The sequence below is a fragment of the Melanotaenia boesemani genome, chromosome 3, assembly GCF_017639745.1.
Source record: "Melanotaenia boesemani isolate fMelBoe1 chromosome 3, fMelBoe1.pri, whole genome shotgun sequence".
NCBI classification, from domain to species: Eukaryota; Metazoa; Chordata; class Actinopteri; order Atheriniformes; family Melanotaeniidae; genus Melanotaenia; species Melanotaenia boesemani.
In genome coordinates this window covers 12,779,716-12,799,147 of record NC_055684.1, presented here as the reverse complement: position 1 = coordinate 12,799,147, position 19,432 = coordinate 12,779,716, and the positions used below count along the sequence as shown (strand labels likewise).

General features: G+C 39.1%; 1 protein-coding gene across 1 annotated transcript; it reads right to left on the bottom strand.

Moving 5' to 3' along the window:
* Positions 1-505: 505 nt before the first annotated feature.
* On the bottom strand, positions 506-10,103 carry LOC121636296 (G2/M phase-specific E3 ubiquitin-protein ligase-like). Its single transcript, XM_041979689.1, has 9 exons — positions 9,536-10,103; positions 8,670-8,752; positions 8,161-8,295; positions 7,835-7,900; positions 7,200-7,507; positions 6,664-6,845; positions 6,436-6,587; positions 2,268-2,482; positions 506-895 (listed from the first exon to the last, which is right to left on the bottom strand). The coding sequence occupies exons 1-9, from the start codon at positions 10,082-10,084 to the stop codon at positions 636-638; spliced, it is 1,950 nt and encodes a 649-aa protein (XP_041835623.1). The 5' UTR covers positions 10,085-10,103; the 3' UTR covers positions 506-635.
* Positions 10,104-19,432: the final 9,329 nt, after the last annotated feature.

Below are 19,432 nucleotides of genomic sequence, written 5' to 3'. Positions count from 1 at the left end.
TACTTACCACAAATAACATTCCACTATAAAGAAGACCCAAGACACTGTGACAGGACAAGGACTCCACTACATGTCCTGCTCTACATTTTCCATTGAGCCTTCCGCAGTGGGCTTGGCACAGCTCGGTAAAGACTGGTCACTGCAGGTAACAGCTTCCATCCGGTCAAAACCACCAACTATTAAAAGTATTATGACACTGCATTTCATTTCAAAGTATATTAATCTAAAATTTAATCATTTGTGACTACCTACCCCTATAACACATAACATTCAGATTATTTTAGAAATTCACCCATTCAGCAATATGCAGTCTTCACTAAGGGCTGGTTGTGTAAACCAAAAGGCATGAAAACAGCAATATACATGCAGTGCCACAACTATACACAAGATTGAAAGACACCAAAGACAATCTGTAAAAAGAATTTTATTTAAGGAATACATTAACTCTGCTCTGCATTAGTAACAAAAAAGTGCTTAAGTAGTGGGCAGGAGATACCTTCTCTACTGGAGCCAAACAGTTACTTTTAAGGGTAGGCTGTCAAAATACAGATGCTAACAGTGCACAAACATATGACATGAACTTTTAAATTCAGCATCACTAAAACCCAGAACAATGGAGCAACAGCCCAACACCACTATGGTAGTCCGAACCCTGCACTTGCACAAATACCAAAAACCATGTGGTTTTTGAATTCATGATATGTTTTGTGAACTGTGGGAAGGTACAGCTGGTTTGTGCATGTGTTTGCTTTTGGGTAGCTGGACAGCTTCCCACTGTCCTCAGCATCATGAAGAAAGCAAAGAGTTGGACTGGGCCTCAGATCAAGTGGAGGGAAGGATTTCAGGCCAGTGGAAAAAAACAGGATCTTCTCCAGCGACACATCGGAATCCTCATCTGCAAAATAAAGACAATATAAAAAAACATGTTGGAGAGAGGAGTGGAGGCATTAGTCACATTGAAAATGCATATTCCTATCAACTGTAGGATCCTCTTGCACCTATGTTAGGGTGGCATGATAAATTTACATATTTAAGTAATCAACTTACAAAAAAGGCTTAAAACATGTTCACCTGATTAGTTTTGTTGGGCCTCTTTCCAAGTTGTATTGCTTTGAAAGCAGTGTTATTTTTGGCAGGCATCTCAGTTTTAGTCTTAGTTTTAGTCTTCAGGGCTAAAATTCTTAGTTTTAGTCACATTTTAGTCATGTCTAAGTTTGATATTTTCAGTCAATGAAAACTCAAAAAAAGTATTAGTGTTTTAACAAATGAATTTAGGTTAATAATACGTATTAAAAGTGGAATCAAGGTTGACAGGTTATAACAAGTATTGCAGTTCATGAAACAAGTTAACCTTATTGCTTTTACATAATAACCAGATCCTTTACCAGACTGAAAGCTTTAGCTGAGGTTTTCCCATCAACAGGGATGCAATGCTGCCGTGCTGCTTAACTGCTGTTGGGCAGAAACCTTTTATTTCTATATTTCAGCTTTTTTTCATGAATTCATGCCCTACTTCAAACAAAAATGTCACACAAGAAAATAGCAGATCTACAAGTTCAACATACAGCAACACATTGTGAGCTTGTTGTTTGGTTATTTTTATCAATAATGACAAAATTAAAAGGAATGTTTTAAACTTAGAAGGTTTCCAACCAACAGCAAATACTTTCTGATCTACTTAGGGTGATGCATTGCACAAATAAAGTTCTAACTGTGGAATCAATTACTCCTAAAAAGCAAAGAGCAACAACATCCTACTTTGGTAACTGTGGCTTTATTTCTGAGAACTTTCTGAAGTGCAATACTCCACCATGAACACACACATGCCTGAAATATGAGCAATGGATGAGGAACAAATGCTTGACTTGACCTGGTCTGCCAGTGAAATTATGATGGATTATCGTTAAAATATGTCCATGTATCGTTTCATCGCTTCCACCAAACCCCTTCGTCGACGCTGCCGTCATGAGTCATCTATGAATGAATAAACTGCTTGTCTGTGTTCGCACTGCACGTCAGGTGGTGGGCATGTCCAAGGTGCAGATTGCGCTCACAACAGGCAGAAATGTCGTGCATTTTAATGTCAGACAATCAGCCCTTGAACATTTTCTTCTAGTCAATGAAATCTCAAACATCTCGTCAACAAAGGTTCGTCAACTAAATAAATTCGTCATAGTCATCTATGACAAAAACAACACTGGAAAGAAATGTTCCAGTTTAACCAAAGATTTAACCACCTTTGCATTTATAATGTATTGTTCCCATACCTTCTGCTTCAAAGATGAAGTTCTCCCACAGACAGAGGATCAAGTTCTCAGTGGAACGTTTGTTAGAACCAGGGGAGTTTAGCACTGGTTTGAATGCTTCTTTGATCTGTTCTGCTGTGATTGGGTTGTCCTGATGACACATGACATGCAAGAAGGACTCCTTGTTTTCCAACATTGCAGAGTAAACACCCAGGGTCTTCAGGCCGTCTTTGAACCTTGTATGATAGAATGAAATTAATTACTGATTTCTTAAATTACATCCACGTTTGAAAAGAAAACAAATAAAAGAAAGAAAAAGAAAAACTCTAGATGTATGTTGTACACCCACTTCTAACTGTCAACTGAAATTAAATTGTGATTTGAAAGTCAAATAGCATTGCTCCAACCAGAGATTCTTGTTATCCCTTGAAATAGCAAATCAAGAAGTCAAAAAATCTAACACTCTTTGAAACATAATAAAAATTTGTGTCATATTTCAGATACTACAAAGAAGGTGATCACATCAGTTTAACATTCTGATAAGCATTTAAAGTGTCACTTCTAAATGTTCCAAGGAGCCCAGGATTTTCACTCCTTAACTTTTAGCAGTATGTCTTGAGTATAAACAAAAACAGCAGTGATGCCCCACTGCAGCTTATTATATGATTGTGTCAAGTGTCCTCTATAGCACCAACAAAGTGCTGTGATGCAACCGTCATCTCATAAAACAGACCATGGACGGTGGTCATGTTCATTAATATTTGCACTAATATTTCGCACTTTTTTAACTGATAAATTAAAAAATGCTTTGATCAGTCATATTATGTCTTGATATCACAATATTTTTCTAAAATATCTCGATAATAATATAGACAATATTGATGTCTTTGGCCAAACAAGAATAACAGCCTCAGTAAAATTCTTTATATATATATCTATATATATATAGATATATATATACTTCCATGGAATTTAAAATCTATACTCACTCGCCCTTTATCTACCAGCATTTAGTAACAGCATTGATCTGTAGCTTAAACTGAAATACTCTGTACCTCCTCTGGATGATTTCTTTGGAAATTTGGAAAACCTGGAGATGAATTTTACTCAGATTAGTAAATATTTCCTTATGAACTTCTGAAATGTAGAGAGAAGGGCCAATATGCTGCACCAACTGTCCTGCTAGACATTTTCTTGCAGCAACACACCTGATCCTAACCCTAACCCAGTTTAACGTCATCATGGCAAAGTCAGCCGTTTATGGAAACTGTTCAGTAAATGTCTCATTCTTCTTCTAAACCGTGGAGTGGAGCCAATTTGATGAGTTAACATTGTTTTAGTACAAAAGTAGTAACAAGCTAACAAATGTGTTGCTGTGGCTTTCACGTTGTTAACGTAGATGCTAACATTAGCTTCATATTACAGTGACTAACCTCTCCAGGTGTATTTTAGGGTGGATGTGGTGGATCCAGCCATAGATGTTGTGGTTTGCTGGTCTTATACCGGTCCCTCATTATTAAGCCCTCATTATTAAGTTTTTAATACCCAAACGTTACAGCGATGCTGAAGCCACAGCTACATTCAAATGTGTTGTTTGTCAATGTTTTGACTGAGTGCGCGTGCATTGCGGACGCGTCTGTTTGTGTGACGTTAAGTTTAGAGAAATGGCAGCAGACAACACAGCCGGTAGACAGGAGATCAGGGAAGAGATTAGTCTCCTATTAGACCTCCAAAAATTGCTGGATTTGTTGCTACTCCTGCTTTAACAAAGAATCGCTATATGCGTTGCTATAAGAGTTTAAATATAGTAGCAGAGCCGCAAAGTTAGCAGCATTGGGGTGTATTGGCGACAGGTCTACTTCTAGTATTTGTCCGTAATCACCATCAGAAGCGGCAGAAGTGTGCTGTCTTTAGGAACATATTAATCACAGTTTGTTTTTTGTTCAAAGCCAAAATCAATATTCTATATATTGTACAACCACACTCTGCTCTTCCATGTTTCCTTGTCCACTTGCTTAGCTGAGCTCTACAGTGTGTGCAGAATTATTAGGCAAATGAGTATTTTGACCACATCATCCTCTTATATATATATATCCTATGCATGTTGTTCTACTCCAACCGGTACAGGCTTGAAAGCCTACTACCAATTAAGCATATCAGGTGATGTGCATCTCTGTAATGAGAAGGGGTGTGGTCTAATGACATCAACACCCTATATCAGGTGTGCATAATTATTAGGCAACGTCCATTCCTTTGGCAAAATGGGTCAGAAGAGAGATTTGACGGACTCTGAAAAGTCAAAAATAGTGAGATGTCTTGCAGAGGGATGCAGCACTCTTAAAATTGCCAAGCTTTTGAGGCATGATCATCGAACAATCAAGCGTTTCATTCAAAATAGTCAACAGGGTCGCAAGAAGCGTGTTGAAAAAACAAGGCGCAAAATAACTGCCCATGAACTGAGGAAAATCAAGCGTGAAGCTGCCAAGATGCCATTGGCCACCAGTTTTGCCATATTTCAGAGCTGCAACTTCACTGGAGTGCCAAGAAGCACAAGGTGTGCAATACTCAGGGACATGGCCAAGGTAAGGAAGGCTGAAAAACGACCACCACTGAACAAGACACACAAGATAAAACGTCAAGACTGGGCCAAGAAATATCATAAGACTGATTTTTCTAAGGTTTTATGGACTGATGAAATGAGAGTGAGTCTTGATGGGCCAGATGGATGGGCCCGTGGCTGGATCAGTACAGGGCAGAGAGCTCCACTCCGACTCAGACGCCAGCAAGGTGGAGGTGGGGTAATGGTATGGGCTGGTATCATCAAAGATGAGCTTGTGGGACCTTTTCGGGTTGAGGATGGAGTCAAGCTCAACTCCCAGTCCTACTGCCAGTTTCTGGCAGACACCTTCAAGCAGTGGTACAGGAAGAAGTCAGCATCGTTCAAGAAAAACATGGTTTTCATGCAGGACAATGCTCCATCACACGCATCCAAGTACTCCACTGCGTGGCTGGCCAGAAAAGGTCTAAAAGAAGAAAAAATAATCACATGGCCTCCTTGTTCACCTGATCTTAACCCCATAGAGAACCTGTGGTCCCTCATCAAATGTGAGATCTACAGGGAGGGAAAACAGTACACCTCTCTGAACAGGGTCTGGGAGGCTGTGGTTGCTGCTGCACGCAATGTTGATCGTGAACAGATCAAGACACTGACAGAATCTATGGATGGCAGGCTTTTGAGTGTCCTCGCAAAGAAAGGTGGTTATATTGGTCACTGGTTTGTTTTTGTTTTGTTTTTGAATGCCAGAAATGTATATTTGTAAATTTTGAGTTGTTATATTGGTTTCCCTGGTGAAAATAAATAAGTGAAATGGGTATATATTTGGTTTTTGTTAAGTTGCCTAATAATTATGCACAGTAATAGTCACCTGCACACAGAAATATCCTCCTAAGATACTAAAACTAAAAAAGCCCCACTCCAACTTCCAAAAATATTCATCTTTGATATTTTTGAGTCTTTTGTGTTCATTGCGAACATAGTTGTTGCTCTATAATAAAATTAATCCTCAAAAATACAACTTGCCTAATAATTCTGCACAGCCTGTATAGAGCGACACTGAGCTGTGTTAAACATGTCATTGGCCTGGAAACGTGTGATCACGTGATATCATGATATTACATTTTCTACCGTGTCAAATACTATACTGGTATCACTGCGAACAATATGATATTGCCCCTGAATGCAGCAAAACAATCAACAAAACCGATAAGACTACCACATATCAGTTTTTTTCCAGCCAAAAATAGTCTAAACTTACTCTGGTCTTACATGTTATACTGTATTTGTAAAGAAACATTACAGGCAACCTACCAGTTTATTTACAAAAAGAAGTGCGATTATACTATTTAATGGAATTTAACCAGAACATATTGTAAAACACAATTCCCCACATGACATTATATGTATTATAGATAATATTTATGATGACATTTAAAGATGGGGTTGTGGGGTGTAAAGTTGTGGTAATTTCTACTCCTCAATAATTAATATATTTAAAAAAATCTGTACATCACACTGGTATAAAGTCAGGGGGAAAACACATGTGAAAAAAAAACCTGATAAAACACCATAATAGAGGAAATACTATGGGATGGGAGCAAGGATACAGTTGCATGGGTGTACTATCAGTACCTCTCAAATGCTGACCGTGTTCTGCCAAAGATGTACCAGTGCGCAGTGTCCAGAGCCATCTGTTGAGCATTTTCAGGTGTTGCCATAATACATCGGGACCCTGCCATATCTATGATGTCTTCAAGGTCCTCAGGAACTTCACCAGACAAAACCTATAAAATATTGTGAAATTGTAACACAAGCAGTAAGGTATACACAGTATCTACACATGTGTATGTGTAAACTGACTCGCTGAAGGTTTTCTTTCAGTTTCAAATCTGGAACTTCATCAATGGTCACTGTTGTCTTTTCGGGTGATCCTGTGATTGCATGGAATAGAGTTCTGGAGAAGAACCGGGGCGCAGGTCCTCCATGCACAAGAGACATTGCTATCATCATTCCAGCGTAGAAGTAGTCATCTTTTTCCATAGCTGAAAGAGGGGGGGGCTTGTTAACTTATTATGCCTTATTACATCATATATTCACTTCATTAAGGGTTCATTCATCCCATTATCTCTTTTATTATATATTTATTCATTGATTGTTACTATATTACAGTTTTTACATTGTACATTTTTACTCATCATGCTTTTATTCACTTTTAAGGTTTATTGTCGTCATATACATGCTCTGTTAAAAGTTCACTATGAGGGTAAGATGACCTTTATCTGGTCCTTCCTCAGACCCTTAGTCACACTGGTTCTTGTGGAGACACAACTATGAAGTCACATCTATGAAACCCTAGATTTGAGTATGTCAGTATCATTGCTGTGTATGCATCTTACCGGAACTGGAGAAAGTCAATAATTTGCTGCTTTCTGGCCCCACGAAAAGGCCACTACCATGCAGGTAATCCAAAACAAGTGTGAAAAACTCCCGCTTTGGTCCTCCTGTGTCAACAGCTCCTTCTGCTACTCCAACATCATCCATGAATTTAACATTGATGCGCCAATGAGGATGAAAAGTCTTCCGGCTGAGGGCCAATCTGGCACCCATCCAAATATGAGATCTGCAAACACTAATGTAGGATGCAGGACTTCCATCACAGTAATCAATTGCCTTCTCCAGAGCAGTGAGAACATTTGCAATGTGTCTGCATGAAAAGATTGAAGCACAAATAGACCTGATTTATCAGAAGGCCAGTGCCACGTTCCGTTTTGTCTTGTACACAAATTTACTCAGTACATTATTGCAGAGGTATCCTCATAAACTCCACAAAACACTAAGTAGTAAATGCAGAAGATAATTATACAACTGAGATAAATGGATCAAAGCTCATATCTCACAACTTTTCCATCACAAATGTGTTCATACTTGCATGTTTTCAACAATACTGTTGCAGTACTGTCAGTACTGATTGAAACAGGATTTATAAAGCCTGCGTGTTAACTAGCAGTCGCTAGTGAAGAAATGTACTTACTTTCCATTAGACTCTGAAGTGGCCTGTTCCTCAGTTGCTGGCTCAGGAAAATGATGGGGTTGAGTCCTAATAACAATAATAATAAAAAAAGTATTAAAGATGTAGTACAATATGTAATATAACCCGTTCAACTCATTAAATCCAAAAGCCATTAGAAATCCAGTGTGACAATTTGCCCAAAAAGTGAGCATAGTTACTTTGGCTTAATTGCATTTAAATGTGTGCGCTGAACAGTCTGAATCAGCTGTGCCAGGGTCAAATTCATGCTCTCAGCTCTCCGACATTCAGCTATAGAAACATATAAGTCAAGAAAAAAAATCACTTACAAGAGAGACTCTTCTAGTGCAGCTTGAAGTGTAAAATCTTCACTTTCTTCTCCACTCGTCTCCTCTGCTACCTCCTCGGTCTCGATTTCATCTTCAGTTTCTTTCTCATCATCTTTGGTTAAGTCAATGTATGACCTAAAAGAAGTGAGCATTCAGTGAGGTCCGAACATGAAAAACTTTGAGATTATGAAAGTTTATCTAAAACTCCTCTTGTGCATTAACATTTTTACTCGTTTTTATAGCAACATTTTCGATGAAGAAATTATTAACGTATTTTTAAAAATGTGGATAATACATTCAATATTGCAAGTCTTAGAACGTTTCTATACACGTCAAGGCATAGGAGCATTTTTTCGATGAAAATGCATTTCTATTTGGACAATAAAAACCTATGTCACTATTTTTTCATTACAGTTTCAAAGGTCCACCACTGACATTAAGCCCTTTCAATTTTTAAAAGCCTTCTTTTATTGAAAAGAATCCTGACACACTGGGATAAACATACATACCTCTCACATTCATTGAAGTGATTCTCAAGTTTATAGAGGGGGAAATCCTGATTGCAGGATTTGCACTTCTCCAGCACAGTATCCTAAAGTACAAAAGATATTGGTATTATTTTTTTATACTTGTCTTGCTGCATGAAAAGGTTAACATCAATACTTTTAAAAATTTAGGTCACAAAATTTAAGCACAATAGTCAATAACATAATAGAACCAGCACTTCTTCATTTGTACTCTTAAATGAATGTATTTTTAAATAATGCCTTGGGTTGACTCTAATGAGCTCATGTTTTGGATGACAGAGATTGGCTTTGCAATCCAACCATAACACAATAAACTTGTAGAAATAAATTAAGCTAAAAGTCCATTAAAAAATGAAATTCCATGAGTTAAACCAATATCAAATTTACTAGATGTGTCTTACTGTCAGGGTTTTCCTAACATAAAATAAGACACAAGAACTCAGGATAAGTTTTCAGCACATCATGATGGGGAAGACCAGAGTCAGATAATAACTCAAGAGTGTCTGTCTGTCAACTCCAAAGTCTTCACCCCAGCTGAACCTTTTTATTTAGTGGATTGTGTAAATGAGCCAAACCAGATATGCGAACATACTTCAGAGAAGTGCAGCGTCAGTTGAAGTGACTGACACAACATAACTAGAAAAACAAAACATTCAGTAGTGCACCCTTATCTTGTATATCAGCACCAGATATGCGAATATACTTCAGAGAAGAAGTGCAGTTATCTTGTATATCTTGTACTCACCACATCCTGTCTTTCTACATTGTTATGTGGGTTGTGGGCCAGTTGTTAAAAACATCAAAGAGGAACTTTAAATGTGAAAAGGTTAAAAGTTTCTAACACTTACCAAATCGTTTGGTTTACACTCCTCAATGTCCACAAGCTTCCTTTGAAGTGGCACAATGTAGGCTAAGGCCTTGTTCAGGCCACTCTCCAACCTTAAATATCTGACACTGTATCCTGAGGAGGGCATTGCTATGTCAACCAATACTCTATTCCGTCCACAACGCATCAGCTTAAAGCCCCCTGCATCAGCCAGCTGAGGGTATGCGTTGAAGAGACCTTCAACGAAATCTTTATGCGTCCCATTGTTATTTGGGAAGGTCACTTTTCTTCTTCCCAAGCCCATATTCTGGAGAGTGCAACGCTCCTCTAGAGATGGAGACATGTCTGACTCGGGATCAGAGAGGCAAAAAAAGTCATGAGACCATGGTGTCTGATACTGTCTTTTTAAGCCATTTCTTTTGGATCCAATTTTTTGGGGATATGGCCTAAATAAGGCAGACATCCTGGACTGGATCATATCTTCTCTTGATTGTCCAGTGCAAATTTGAGGCGGAGCAGAAGCTATGTGAGGGCCAAGATGAGATGAGGTGCTTGGCTGGGAGTTCAGCATGCGAAGAGGATGATCATTTAAAGGGATTGTACTTATGTTCATTTCCTGTTTTGAGGTCACATGAGAGTCAGAGGACTTTTTCTCAAGTACTAAAGGAATGAGACACTCAACAGCATCCTGTATCAGATTTGCTGCTCTCCTGCTGGCTTCTTCAAAGCTGAAAACAGACATTAGACATAGAGTAACGTTATTACAGGTATAGACAATTTAACTTACATAAGCTATCTATACAACAACAACAACAATAATAATAATAATAATAATAATAATAACCTGTTTCACCCTCTTTGTACATAAACGAAAATTAGCGTAAAAATGAAATGAGGGACTAGAAAAGAGTTTCTCTGCAAGCTCAAAATGCACCATCTTCCTTACAAACTGGTGGAGTTCAAATTATGTTTCTTACATTAGAATGTCTGTTTTAACATGTGTATTTGCCATTAAAACGTGAGAATGCAAATCTCGCCAACCTCATTATCAGAACTTCTGTTTTTTTTTAAAGTCATATTTGACCACCCAAAACATATAATGACTAAATAATTTATATATCATTTCAATGGCACACTCAGCAGTTAAGTCACGTCACATTTTCAAACCGGGCTAGTTTTATGTAAATGACTGAAATGCTGGGGAAAAAAAAAACAAAACAAAAAAAAACACTACAGATCTTAATGCAATCCCATTGTGTCGTTTTGTTTAAATAATAAAAGGATGTTATACGCATCACAAAATAACAATATCTACATCAATTGACACAAGAGTAGATTCCCCTTGCATTGATGGCTTGCAATTCCCGGCAGACATGTTGTTCTCGGTATAACACCAGTAGGTTAGCTCAGCTAACGACATGGAAAGTTTTCTAAACATCTCGTTAACGTTCGTTGATGGTTACAGGTGTTACCTTCAGGGAACCTTTGTTAAGAGGTTTCTCAGAAGCTTACCTTTGAATGTTAGCCATTTTGTGGTGACTGGAATAAGTAGAAGAATGCAGCGGGAGGAACAGGAAGGAGCTAAGAGAAATTAGCGGTAAAGCAGAGAATTCTCCTGACGGTTTTGAAGCACGCCTCGCTATGCGTCCGATTGGCTCGCTGCAAAAACGTTCAGTTCAAGTAACGAATCTCACGTCGATTTTCGTGGCGACCACGGTTCATATCCATCTGTCTGTCTATGCGGAGACCAGATTGTTGACTGTAACTTGCTGGAAAAGAGGAAGAAGGAAAAAAATCTATTGATAAAAGAAGGCATATTTAACTTTACTTTAATGGCGAAATTATACCTATATCCCAATAGTAAGAAATCCTTAAAAAAAATTCTGGATCCAGAAGTGATCCAGTTTAGCCTGCCTCCAAAATTTTATTACCTGTTCCTTATTCCCTTTCAGACATTTCCATTTAATCAAAATCTGCCCATAACTTTTTGAGTTGTGTTACTAACAGACATCATTATGTTCATTCTGTGCACGACAATACTTAATGTAATAAAACCTTGCATCCACTAGAGGTGAATGTGTATTTCCCTAATGTCTGAAATCCAAAGAAGACAAAACCTCTGGGTTACAATGTAGCAATCTTTATTTTTGATTTTTAAGACAGCAAACCATCCTTTATTCTGAAGTGAACATCACAATACTTCTCCCCAAATCATCCATAGCGACTGTGCGTGGCCATAAACAGGTGTATGGGCTTCTGCCACTTAAAACCTCACTGCACCACCACAGGGCAACACCACACTAATCTTTAACCCCTTCTGAGCACCACACACAGCATTACACTACCAGTAAAGTAAGTAATTAAGTAAATGTTTATTTATATAGCACCTTTCAAGATAAAATCACAAAGTGCTTAACAACAAGATAAAACACCAAATAACAGTAATACAGAGAGAATAAAAACAAATAAAACTAAGTAAAAGCAAGTTTAAAAAGATGTGTTTTTAGCTGCTTTTTAAAAGAGATCATGGAGTCCACAGATTTGAGGCCTAGAGGAAGGGAGTTCCAGAGGACAGGAGCCACTGCTGCAAAGGCTCTGTCCCCCTTAGTCCTCAGCCGTGTTGGTTTAACAACCAGCAGATCCTGATGACTCGATCTCAGGGACCTGCTGGGCACGTAGAGCTGTAGGAGATCCCTGATGTATTCGGGTGCCTGGTCATGTAGGGCTTGATATGTAAACACCAGAATTTTAAAATGCACCCTGTAATAGATGGGCAGCCAGTGCAGCTGGATTAGTAGTGGAGTGACATGGGTGAATTTAGGGGATTTAGTTATCAGCCTTGCAGCAGCGTTCTGAACCAACTGGAGACGGTCAAGCGATTTTTTGTTTAAACATGTAAAGAGGGAATTACAGTAATCCAGTCTGGATGAGATGAAGGCATGAACCATCATCTCCATCTCAGATGATGAAACAAGCCACCTGTCTTCCACTGCAAACCCACCTACACCTACACATATACCAATGCACTTGTGAGTTTCCTCCTTTGCCTATGAGCTCCGCCACCTAAAGGGCTGGCTTAGCCACAAATGAAAATATACAAAGAAATTAGACACACCAAAAAAAAAAAAAAAAAAAAAAAAAAAAAAAACTCAGACCCCAGGGGAGGGTCTTGCAACCTAAGCTAAGTGTTTACGCTTTGGTGCTGGCTGGCTCCACAATTTAGTATGTGGGGGCCTGCTTGTCCGGAGCCAAGAGGATCTTCACAAGCTTCATTAGAAACTTCTCCACGGCTGTAAAGCAGATTCCTGCACTCCTAGAATTCCCACTATCTGCCACTCTACTCTGCCTGCACAGAAACCAATCCCTACTGCCCTTGGCTATCTTCACCGCCGGCAGCCCTAAGCAGCATGCGAATGGCACAACCTCCCATGCATGAGTGCGCCTCTAACCTGACTGGGCTGTAACCCTGTCACTTCCACCAAGCGCCGCTATCCAGGCTCTCACACCACTACCATTGTTCCCCTCCCCAAAAAGACCCCCCCCCCCCCCAGCTGCCTGAATGACTACAGGCCAGTAGCACTCACTCCAATCATTATGAAGTGCTTCAAGAGAATGGTGCTGACCCACATTCAGAGCTGCCTACCAGACACACTGGACCCCCTGCAGTATGCCTACAGGTCCAACAGGTCCACCTCAGACCTTATGGCTGCAGCCCTGCAGTTCTCCCCCTCACACCTGGAGAATAAAGACTCCTACATCAGGTTGCTCTCTGGTGACTTAGTGTGATAACGACAACCTCAACCACGGACAAGAACAAGGAGATGATAGTGGACATGAGGAAGGAGAGGAACCCTCATCAGCCACTGCTTATCCGCGGGCTGGAAGTGGAGAGAGTGAGTAGCTTCAAATATCTGGGGTCCACATCAGCGAGGACTTCACCTGTACACTCAACACCATACAGCTGGTGAAGAGAGCTCAGCAGCAGCTGTACTTCCTGAGGAGGCTGAGGAAGTTCAGCATGTCACCAAAGATCCTCAGAAACTTCTACAACTGCATGGTTGAGTTGCATCACCGTGTGGTACGGCAGCTCTACCGTCATGGACCACAAACGCCTGTAGAGAGCAGTGAAGCAAAAGTGTGCAAGATCACCAGGACTCTGCGGCACCATTTGCAGAGCATCTACTAGCACAGAATCCACAGGAGAGTTGCCTCCATCATCAAAGACCCCACCCACCCCCAGCATGGACTGTTCACTCTCCTCCCCACAGGCAGGAGATACAAGAGTCTGAAATGCAGGACAACCAGACTTTTTTTCCCTCTGCATGTTTTCCTTACTGGTGAAATGACGGTAAACACCTGCTCACCTCTTCCTCTTACCACCTCCTCTCTCACAAACATTTCAGCCCAGTGCAATCACTCAGCTCCTCAGGTGTAATCACTGCTCTCCTCTCTCACTCTCCTCACTCCTTCATCACCCACCCACTACAATAATACACACAAAAAAAAGAAAATTTACAGAAGCAGAAGAATAAATGCAGAATAAGTTTTGGCTATGCTCCAACTAATGAATGAGAAAAACTCAGATGGGGGAGAAATGGTCAGCTCCTCTTACTACAATTGGACCAACTTGAACATGGCTGCACCGAATGCAGGGGTCCTCTAATTGCTGAATCGATGCCAGAAAGACTCGGTTGAGTTGTCCCCTTAAATAATTGTTAAAAATTTGTTAAAAATTATTAATATATTGATAACAAATGTAAAAATTATTTCATTTATGGTAGCTGGTTGAATGATGTTGAGATATTAAGTATAAACGGAGTAACTTCTGGAGCCACAAGGTGGCAGTAAGCAAATATGACTAATGGCAGCTTCTGATAAACACTAAAGACGAAGAAGAAGAAGAAGAAGAAGAAAAAGAAGAAGAAAAAGAAGAAGAAGAAGCTTTAAAAAAACCGCCAAAAAGCAGTAGACGGATTGTGGAAACGTGATGAGGTTAGTTGTATTGTATTTGTTTTACATACAAATCATTATTGTTATTGTTTTTTTTTCCATTTCGCCAGAACTTCTTTTTAACGTTGTTGTTGCTATCTTCTCATGTTTTGTGTTAAACATGTATTTTACGGCACAGTGTATTTGCAAACTAGCATTGTATTTCTGTTGTTTCGTGGCTTGACTTTGCAAGACGTTGCTTTTTTCGTAGTTCACACCAAGTGCTATGATGGTAACTTCACATGTTAGCTACATTGGCCAGTCACATTTTTAGTTAATAATTTTTTGCTGTTTGTTGTTTGTTTATTTTTTAATTTAATGTGAAAATGTGTGCTGTATCAGTAGTTTAGGAAGTTATTTAAGAATAACCACAAATATTGTTGGCCTCATAGCATATATTTGCCAAAGTTATTTTTAGGCTAAATTATGAGATTTGGTTAACTGTACACTCCTGATCGACTGTGCAGTATTGCCTATAAAACCTTCAAATATGACTTTAGCAATTATTCTATTAAAATAATTAAATGTAACTTTCACAAATTTCATCTGCCACCGTATTTATTTGATTTACAATCGATTTCAAGGTCTACAGTCTATTCGTCTTGTGTTTGGCTGGTTGGCGCGAAATACTTCATGATATGAAATAGACATGTTAGTGGCTCATGAACTGCTGCTGTTTGTTTTTCTTCCCCATATGCCCACTAACCTTGCCTTCTGTGGTGTTTGTGTAGTGTAAATTAATTCTGCTAAATGAAAGCTAATGCAGTGGTGATGTAAAAGCTTTTACATCACCACTTTTACATTAAATTGGGTTATTGTACCTAGGGATTTTTCTCTTTTAAGCAAATTTTTTCTTAAGCAAAGTTAGTCAATTAATGTAATTGAGTATGCAATAGATCAGCTTTGTATGTGACTGTCAATTAAATAGAAGGTATTCACAGATGTCTGATTTATTAGTCATGTAATTAAGGCTTTGCAATGCTTTATATCAAACATATATATGGGTGTGTGTGGGGGTGTGTATGCTGTGATAGCAGTTAACATAATAACTTCCTTTGTTGACAGTCAATACGATATTTCTACGGCTGCAACGCGGGTAACAGGGGTGCTGAACTCTATCAGCCAAAGGCTTTCTCAGCAGCATTCCACAGAAGAGGCAGATTGTGCTTACTACCAGCTGGAGTGCATAATGAGGCTTCTAGCAAGATACTCAGACCAATTTGAGAATGTTGACCAGGCTTTACAGAAACTGGAGGAAGCATGTCACCTTTTGGAAAGTGGATCCCCAACATCAGTTACTGGTTTCCAAGTCCCTACTGTAAGGATGGGTAACAGAGGTCGGCCAGCTTTCCACATAACAAGAGAGCAATTGGAGTATTTGCTTCATTTTGACTTTACAATTCCAGACATTGCACGTCTGTTGTGTGTCAGTGTAAGGACAATAAAGAGAAGACTTGCAGAACACAGCCTATCTGTGCAACAAGCTTTCAGCGACATCACAAATGCAGACTTGCAAGATATTATCACTGCATATCTCAATACCAATACAAACTCTGGATACAGAATGGTGAATGGGTATCTGAGAAGCATAGGTATCAGGTAAGGTTGGATGTGTGAACTAAGCAACGTAATTAAATTTAAATTTCTTGACGTTACACATTTTCATTTATTTGGTTTCAATATGGTCTGTACAGTGGTGTGGATGTTAGTGATATCATTTTACAGCTAGAAGGGTCCTGGTTTAAACTTTAGTGAGAGTCTTTCTGTGTGGAGTTGGCATGTTCTGCCTGTGCACGAGTTCTAGTATGCTTGCTTTCAACTGCATAAATAAAAAAAATCATTTGCATGCGTGTTTCCAAATTCTCTCTGGGAGTCAGTGGTAAGTCCTGTGATGTGCTGTCTACCCTACCACCCATAAATTACCTCTGTTTGTAAGTGTAAACTGTAAGTGGTTTAGGTTGTTGAATATTTGGCATGTATTTGGAAAGCTGAGATTCTTGGATTCAGTTGACGCAAACATTGTAAAATATGGTGACTACAGTGTATGGATGGGCATTTTAAGAGATTTTTTTAAATTCGACTGAGCAAGTCAATTAAAATCTATTAGTTGTGACATCATCAATGCATGCCTTCTACTCACGAGAATTTAATATTTTGTGGACTAGTGGCATTTATTGTAAAACTGTGCTAAATATGTTAAAATGTAATTCATGACTGCCTTCCTCTTTTTCAGAAAATGCAGTATTTTTCTGGTTACAAGTACATCTGTGTTACATTCTGAATAATTGTGGTGTTTTTTTTTTCTTAAGAGTCTCTGAATCTAGGCTGCGAGAGACCATGCAAGCTGTTGACCCCTTTGGGAACCTCCTTCGTGGTCTGTGCTTGAACCCTATTCAGCGGCGGTCATATTCTGTCCCTGCCCCGCTGTCATTGTGGCACATGGATGGGTATCACAAACTTATTCGGTAATTAACTTTCTAAAACATTTGACCTACACTACCGCTCAAACATTTGCGATCACTTTTCCATTAAATCCAATGGAAAAGTGTTTGCAAATGTTTGAGCGGTAGTGTATTCTAAATTATCCATACCTAAGTGATAGTGTTCTCTTTTTTTTTTTTTTTTTTTTTTTTTTTTTTTTTTTTATTAGTATTGGTTCTACTTGTTTTTGGGGTTTGTTCCAGGTGGAGAATTGTTATTCATGGGTGCATAGATGGTTACAGCAGAAAGATAATGTACCTCCATGCTTCTAACAACAACAAGGCTTCAACAGTTCACCAGGCCTTTATGGGAGCTGTCCAGCAGTTTGGTTTGCCACACTGTGTCCGCAGTGACAAGGGTGGTGAAAATGTCACAGTGGCCAGATTTATGCTTGAACATCCGCTCCGTGGACCAGGTATCTATATTACACTTACTGTTCCCCACAGAACTTCAGTCACTGAATTCTTGACTTAGTAATTAACTAGCAAACAATGTTATGATAAATACATAATTTTGTTGGGAAGTCTGCAAAGCTGCATTTGGTAGATTATTTGCATCCATTATCTTGGAATAACAAACAGTGTGATAGCTGAAGATATTTCAGCAATGTTGCCATCACTTTCTTGATTTTAAAAACTTTGAGAGCCTATTTGTAGTGCTTTGCCTGTTTTAAGATATAAGTAAAACACCCAAGATGCATTCCTAAAAGGGCAAGTGAGAAAATCTTAGTAGGTTGTTTTAGTTTTTAGTTTGACAAAAATTGTTTTTTTAAGTCAAAAAAGCTGTCAAGTTCAACAGTATTTAATATTTTATAAAAGTTTGTTTTTAGGTTTACCGCTGAAATTAAACCTGATGTAATCACTGCATGTCCATGAAGTCCTATATAAATCCAAGAGAGCTTCACAATCTTTTATCTGCCATTATATGTCAGCCATTACAGACTGATACAGATGGAGCGTCAAACCCCGATTATCAAGATAAATTAAACTGTCTTTTTTCTAGCTATTTTCAGGATTACCCAGATCATGAAAATCTTGTGAAGCAATAAATTAGCTGATGTATAAGAGGCTGTGTGTGTTTTGTTTTTAAATAACATTTCTTTTATTTTTAGAGAGCAGATGTTTCATCACAGGCCGGAGTGTTCATAATCAGCGGATAGAAAGGCTTTGGCGTGATCTGTGGCAGTCAGTAGCATGCAACTATCATGCAGTCTTTCAGTACCTAGAAACTACAAGTGCCCTGGATCCTGACAACAACATCCACCTGTTGTGCCTGCACTATGTAATGATGCCCAGAATCAATGCCCACCTCAATGTCTTCAGGAGCACTTGGGACAGACACCGCATTTCCTCTGCTGGAAACCGTTCTCCTGACCAGCTGTGGATCTCTGGGCAGTTGACAAGTGAAGTGGAACCATCTCAACCAGTATGATCAACTTGTCATTTCTATAGGTTTTAGCTAGTGATACTTTGCCTTTACATGTTAAATGTGCTCTTTTGTTGTGATTCTGTGGATGATACATGTACTGTTTGTCCACACAGGTGAGCCTTGGTGAATGGGAGGTTGAGTCGGAGCGATCTTTACCTGCCTCTGATCCCACTGCTGTACCAGAACACCAAGTCCCACAAGCACATTATGTTAACAGAATATTAATGGACAGTATAAACCCCTTGGCAGTCAGCTCTTCTTTTGGGGCAGACATGTACATGGAAGCACTAAGACTAGCTGGGTTTTAGATAATCCTATTTCTGTGAGCCTGTCTTTGCCCTGGTTCTGCGTCTAACTAGATGGAAAGATGTAGCTTTTTCCATAATTTGGTCTGAAGCCCAGCCTCACTCCTTGCTTTCTTTATGTGACGCTGAGGACAAAGATGAGCTGTAAAGCTAAACAGAAGTAAATGTGCACAGCTCCAGCTGTATCTCTCCACAATTTACAGAATATATCCCAAATTCTGAAGATGCATAGCCTGCTGTAAGTTAACTGTTTGGCTCCAGTAGAGAAGGTATCTCCTGCCCACTACTTAAGCACTTTTTTGTTACTAATGCAGAGCAGAGTTAATGTATTCCTTAAATAAAATTCTTTTTACAGATTGTCTTTGGTGTCTTTCAATCTTGTGTATAGTTGTGGCACTGCATGTATATTGCTGTTTTCATGCCTTTTGGTTTACACAACCAGCCCTTAGTGAAGACTGCATATTGCTGAATGGGTGAATTTCTAAAATAATCTGAATGTTATGTGTTATAGGGGTAGGTAGTCACAAATGATTAAATTTTAGATTAATATACTTTGAAATGAAATGCAGTGTCATAATACTTTTAATAGTTGGTGGTTTTGACCGGATGGAAGCTGTTACCTGCAGTGACCAGTCTTTACCGAGCTGTGCCAAGCCCACTGCGGAAGGCTCAATGGAAAATGTAGAGCAGGACATGTAGTGGAGTCCTTGTCCTGT

Excerpts from the sequence above, each read along its gene's own strand:
- LOC121636296 (XM_041979689.1), bottom strand. The coding sequence starts at position 10,084 with ATGCTGAACTCCCAGCCAAGCACCTCATCTCATCTTGGCCCTCACATA. Across the intron at positions 8,753-9,535 it reads AGTGTAAACCAAACGATTTG|GATACTGTGCTGGAGAAGTG; the intron begins GTAAGTGTTAGA and ends TTTGTACTTTAG. Across the intron at positions 7,508-7,834 it reads ACTTCAGAGTCTAATGGAAA|ACACATTGCAAATGTTCTCA; the intron begins GTAAGTACATTT and ends CTTTTCATGCAG.